This window comes from Austrofundulus limnaeus, unplaced genomic scaffold (assembly GCF_001266775.1).
Source record: "Austrofundulus limnaeus strain Quisiro unplaced genomic scaffold, Austrofundulus_limnaeus-1.0 Scaffold455, whole genome shotgun sequence".
NCBI lineage: Eukaryota > Metazoa > Chordata > Actinopteri > Cyprinodontiformes > Rivulidae > Austrofundulus > Austrofundulus limnaeus.
The window spans coordinates 432,837-439,007 of NW_013952857.1; the positions used below are offsets into that span (position 1 = coordinate 432,837).

Below are 6,171 nucleotides of genomic sequence, written 5' to 3' on the forward strand. Positions count from 1 at the left end.
TCTTGTTGATCTGATATATTCATACTCTTGATTATCCAAAGATCTTTTCTGCAACTACAGCGTTTCCCTTCAGCTACTATTGAGGTAAAAATCAGCACTACTAGCAGGGCCTCTAGTGGCAAAATCCTGTGATGTGTATTTAAGAGAGTAAAGTTAAGATTCTGTTTAGAAATTTACAGCAGCACTGAAAGAAAGATTTTACTACAGCTGGTTATGGAGCAAAAAAAAAACCCCATCTCAACCTGTAAAGAACATTTTGATAAATCAGTTGAAAAATCATAAACAAATTTAAAAATAAATCATGTTTTGTATTTTGTTTACTGTGAAAAGATTCTCTCAGGAAAAAGACCAATGAAGGGGAGAAGGGTTACCAAACAGAAGACAAGAATACAGTTAAAGTGTTTCTACTGTTTAATCAGCTTCAAAACAAGGACATGGATTTTTAAAATACATTTTCCTTCGAGTGAATGTTCATTTCTGTGAATTAACAATCGTTTGTCAACGCCACTTCCATATTTATTGGTGGGTCTTTTTAGCCGGCTTTAACTGTTCGATCGATCCAGTCTGTAAACTTTGAGACTCGAGCGTAGACGCCGGGTTTCATGGCGTTAGCGCATCCCAAACCCCACGACGTGACTCCTTGCAGGACGTACCTGTTCTCTGCGTAACAAACCAGAGGACCCCCGCTGTCACCCTGCAGGGAAAAAAAAAACATTAGCTGACATATACACTAGAAAATATGATGAGTTTATTTGTGCTCAAGGTAACTGGACAGGAAAACATCCTCAGAGCGGAACAAAAAAATAATTTATGGAATCAAGCCTTTTATATACTGTGAGTTTCCCTCTGTATTTATTTTTTATTTAAAGCAGTGGCTTAACAATAACTTTAGTGTGGTTTGTAATCGGTGTCGCTGAGGCAAAAACTCGTTTGTGGGAGGAGTTCGGAGAGGCCATGGAAAAAGGCTCCCGTACTGCTTTGAGGCGATTCTGGTCCACCATCCGGCATCTCAGTTCGCCACCAACACTGTTTATGGTGGGGATGGTGCACTGCTGACCTCAACTCTGGATGTTKTGGGTCGGTGGGAAGAATAATTCGAAGACCTCCTCAATCCCACCGACACAGCTTCCCATGAGGAGGCAGAGCCTGAAGACCCTGGGTCGGACTCTCCAATCTCTGGTGCCGAGGTCACTGAGGTGGTTAAAAAGCTCCTCGGTGGCAGGGTGCCGGGGGTGGATGAGATTTGCCTGGAGATCCTTAAGGCTCTGGATATTGTGGTGTTGTGTTGGTTGATGTGACTCTACAATATTGTGGAATTGGGGGCAGTTCCTCTGGATTGGCAGACCGAGGTGGTGGTCCCCCTATTTAAAAAGAGGGACTGCAGAGTGTGTTCCGACTATAGGCAGATCACACTTCTGAGCCTCCTTGGTAAGGTCTATTCAGGGGTTCTGGAGAGGAGGGTCTGTCGGATAATCGAATCTCGGATTCAGGAAGAGCAGTGTGGTTTTCGTCCTGGTCGTGGAACACTGGACCAGCTCTACACCCTCAGCAGGGTCCTGGAGGGTGCATGGGAGTTTGCCCAACCWGTCTACATGTGTTTTGTGGACTTGGAGAAGGCGTTCGACCGTGCCCTCGGGAACTCCTGTGGAGTGTACTCCGGGGGTATGGGGTACCAGGCTCATTGATACGGGCTTTTAGGTCCCTGTACGACCGGTGTCAGAGCTTGGTCCGCATTGCYGRTAGTGAGTCGGACTCGTTTCCAGTGAGAGTTGGACTCCACCAAGGTTGCCCTTTGTCACCAATTCTGTTCATAGATTTTATGGACATAATTTCTTGGCGCAGCCAAGGTGTTGAGGGGATCCTTTTTGGTGACCTTAGGATCACATSTCTGCTTTTTGCGGATGATGTGGTCCTTTTGGCTTCATCAGATCCTGATCTCCATCTCTCACTGGAGCGGTTCGCAGCCGAGTGTGAAGTGACCAGGATGAGGATCAGTGCCTCCAAATCCAAGACCATGGTCTTCAGCTGGAAAAGGTTAGGTTGCCTTCTCCGGGTCAGGGAGGAGATCTTCCAAGTGGAGGAGTTTAAGTATCCTGGGATCTTGTTGACGAATGAGGAAAGAATGGAGCGGGAGATCGACAGGTGGATTGGTGCTGCATCTGCAGTGATGCAGGCGCTGTACCGGTCTGTCATGGTGAAGAGAGCTGAGCCAGAAGGCAAAGCTCTCTGTTTACCGGTCGGTCTATGTTCGGTCCTCATCTATGGTCACGAGCTTTGGGTAGTGACCGAAAGAACGAGATTGTGGATACAAGGGGCCGAAATAAGTTTTCTTCATCGGTGTCTGGACTCTCCCTTAGAGAGAGGTTGAGAAGCTCAGTCATCCAGGAGGAACTCAGAGTAGAGCTGCTGCTCCTCCACATTGAGAGGAGCCAGTTGAGGTGTTCAGGCATCTGGTTAGGATGCCTCCTGGATGCCTCCCTGGTGAGGTGTTCTGGGCACGTCCCACTGGGAGGAGGCCCAAAGGAAGACCCAGGACACACTGGAGGGACTATGTTTCTTGGCTGGTCTGGGAACACCTTGAGATTCCCCCGGATGAGCTGGCCCAAGTGGCTGGGGAGAGGGAAGTCAGGGTTTCTTTGCTTAGGCTTCTTCCCCTGAGACCTGAACTCACAGAGCATTTGACCAGAACTTCCTTGGTGAAATTAATTGGTTGAAAAAATTTACAACTTGCTATAACTATTTGCAGTTGTAAACTGTTTTAAATATTCCCAGGTTTATCCATCTGCATGGCACAATCAAAAACAAAAAATAGTCCCCATGTCCTCAAATGAGGACCTTTTACCGACATTTTGCTACAACTGCTAATGTTTTGCCCATTTAAACCACCTTTAACTCCTTTTGCACACTCTCACCTACCTTAGCGGTTCATCTACCAAAACATTCAGAGAGGACACGTAAACACCACTCAGAATGGCCCCAGGTCAACAGGCGAACCTGCGACCATCCTGCTGTGACACCACAATTCTAACCACTGCTCCACCTGTTCTGTTTGATTTGAAATTGAAAATGTTTTAAGTATCAGTGAGGTATTTAAAAAAGAGGATAGGGGCACTAAAAAAATAAAAGAATTCTTAATTTAATTTCAGAATTTTCTTTTTCTCTTCTKTCAGTGGACCTAACTCTCTTTTGTACGTATTTGTTGAGATGTGTTTTAACTTTGCTTTATACTGTATATGTACCTGTCCAGGTATAACTGATGGCTGAGTCTGGCATATTTTTTCCCTCCATCAGTTAATACAACACAAAATCTACAGAAGTGAAAAGTTTTTTAGTACTTGGCAGCTGTCGATTCCTCCGTCGATGTTTCCTGCACACATCTCATGGTCTCGGACTTTGCCGTTCAGGTAAGACGGACGGTTGCACACCCTGTTCTCGATGACAGGGAAACCAGCTTCTTTCAGGTAACCCTCACCTCCGGAGCCTGCAACACACCGTTTCTTCATCAGGACAGAAATAAATGTGTTTAATAACGATGATTTTCTCCGTTATTCAGTTTGCTGCTGAGTTTAGAAATCTCAGCATGTTTTAAAAACAACTAAAAACAGACTGATAAAAAAAGAAAAAGAAAATTGTCATTCAGTACCTGTGCGTACCTGATTATTAAGGGAAAAATATCATCAAGTGATTATATCCCACAATTTTGATTTCTTCTGTTTGATAAATATATTATTTAGGTAAAATGCTATTATGTTTCAATAAATGAAAATAAATTTAAAAATACGATTTAAAAATGGTCATTGACTGATCTTTATTTCCAAAAATCATCACCATCAACAAAGAATCTAATTTTTGTTGATCTTCAGTTACTTGAAATTATAATTATTGCTTATAATGCTTTTCTCTAAATTCTAAAAATATTTGCTTTCATGCTTTTTTTATACTACTGTCTTAATTTTTAGTATTATCTTGGCTSTCCAAACACACATTAGTTTTAAAATATTGGCAGTGTGTTTATATCTTCGTCCCAAAGAGTTTAAGAAAGGACAACTGATGATATTTTGGACTTTATGACTGTGACTTGACCACTCCATCAGTCCTGTGACGTACCTTGAGTCTCACCCCATCCAGTGACGTAACATTCGGTTCCACTGGGAACAATATAGTCCTTTTCTGGCAGACAGGCTGGCAGTACTTTGTCATTAATGACAGCAGCTCTAAAAACACACAAACAACAGCTCAAAATTTTACGCAGCTTCAACACATCCAGGATTTCATTAGTGTAAACTAAATCTAACAGTCAAGTTCACTCTAAACTRTACCACAAGGTGTGAAATTCTACAGGGACAGTGGGTATATTGGTAGGAAGATGTCAGAGATGCTGCTGCCAGGAAAAGGACCAGAGCAAGATCAGTGATTTGYATAATCATCAACTACTTTCAGATTGCTCCTCAGTTTGAAGAACCAATTACTTGATGGCAAGAAATCAGAAATTTTAACCAGAACATCCTTGGTGTAATAAACTGGTTGAACAAATTTTACAACTTGTTATAACTAACTACACTTGTGACCTGTTTTAAATATTCCCATATTCATCTAATGGCACAGCTCAGTCAACAACAAAATRGTCCTGATGTCCTCAAATGAGGACTTTCTTTACCAACGTTGTATTTTGCTACAATTTCAAACTTTTGTCAAATGCACATGTCTTACGAAGCTACATGTATATATGTAACTGTGCATAAATACACCAGTTTAACCATGAAATATGATTTTAATTGGTTAACGGCAAACATCTTGTGTTCACTGAAACAAGTGTAATGTCATCATGTGACCACTGGAGGGTCCTAGTAGTGTCTTTAATGAGGCCAATGGGTCAGTATTATAGTTTAGAAAATCAAAAAAGTAATGTCCTCTTATGAGGACACAGGGTCTCAGATRTGGCATTTCTTCTTTTATTTCTTTACTCGTCCTCTATCTTATTTTTTAACCACACACTTCACAACATACTATCCTGGTGGTTGRGTACAAGAAYTGAACAGAAAATGAATGGAAAAGCAGCCAAAGTCAAAATAAAACTTTGGACGACTCGTAGAAATACTGAGCGTTTGATCAGAAAGGTAACGAAAACAACAACATTTTGCTCTTTGGAAGAATTTTTTTAAATGAGAATGCCTCCAGAATTTTCCAATAGTGTTGCTAATTCGATTTTTACTGACCTGTCTAGTTTAAGCAGAGCGATATCAGCATTGTTTGGTTCCAGAACCAGTTTTTCCAGCTGCCTTGTTTGTTTTGACGGCTCCAGGCCGGCCTCCCTGTGGATACCCAGGACCACCTGATACGCTGAGGGCCGTTTGGACCTGCAGCAACAGAASATTTCGAAACATACCAATTATCCAGTGTCTGTTTCATTATTTGCTCTTTTAATGTGTTTTCTACGATCCAACCTCTCCAGACAGTGAGCAGCGGTCAGAACCCACTGAGGGTGGATCAGAGTCCCTCCACAGAAATGGATTCCTGAACTGATGAGAGAAATTTTCAGAATAAAATCACCACTGAAAAGGAATCTCATGAATGTTATCTGTACATAATGTGCTGCTAAACAATCGCACCTAATTTATGCTTTTAACACCTGAATTCTTCCATTTTATTATAAATTTGCCTGTTGGTTTTTGTAGTTGGAACATGGTATTTGGAGTACTTTTCAGATGATATTTCAAAAATTTTCATTCAGAATTAAATAGGCTGGTGTCAAAAGCATGAATTTACAACTATTCATTATTTGACTGTATTTCCACTTGTATAAATTACACTTTATCTTAGCTAACACGTTTACAGTGGGGTGTGAAAGTTTGGGCAGCTTTGTTAATTTTCCTGATTTACCTTTATAAATCATTGATTGTTTAGAATAAAAAAAATCAGAGAAAAACTTACAATTGCCCCCTAAATACCCTTTCTCATAATTGGAATCACCTGTATGGAGGTCAAGGGTCACTGAACTCACCAAACCAAATCTGAGTTCCAATAATTAGTTCTAAAGGTTTTGAAATCAATGAAACAACAATGGTGCCCACATTTATGCACCTGCCTAATTTTGTTTAACTAATTACACTTTCTGAAAATCATATCAACTTCATTTCACTTCTCAAATATCACTGTGTTTGTCCCCTATAT

At 41.2% G+C, this 6,171-nt stretch overlaps 1 protein-coding gene across 1 annotated transcript in view; it reads right to left on the reverse strand.

The window, feature by feature from the left end:
- Nucleotides 1-393: 393 nt before the first annotated feature.
- Nucleotides 394-6,171, reverse strand: part of plg (plasminogen) — a gene marked incomplete at its 5' end in the record, with an annotated part of 11,008 nt that continues 5,230 nt past the window's right edge. The window contains 5 exon segments of the mRNA XM_014025093.1: nucleotides 394-694; nucleotides 3,336-3,481; nucleotides 4,108-4,214; nucleotides 5,217-5,357; nucleotides 5,445-5,519. Coding sequence (XP_013880547.1) covers nucleotides 533-694; nucleotides 3,336-3,481; nucleotides 4,108-4,214; nucleotides 5,217-5,357; nucleotides 5,445-5,519 — 631 coding nt within the window.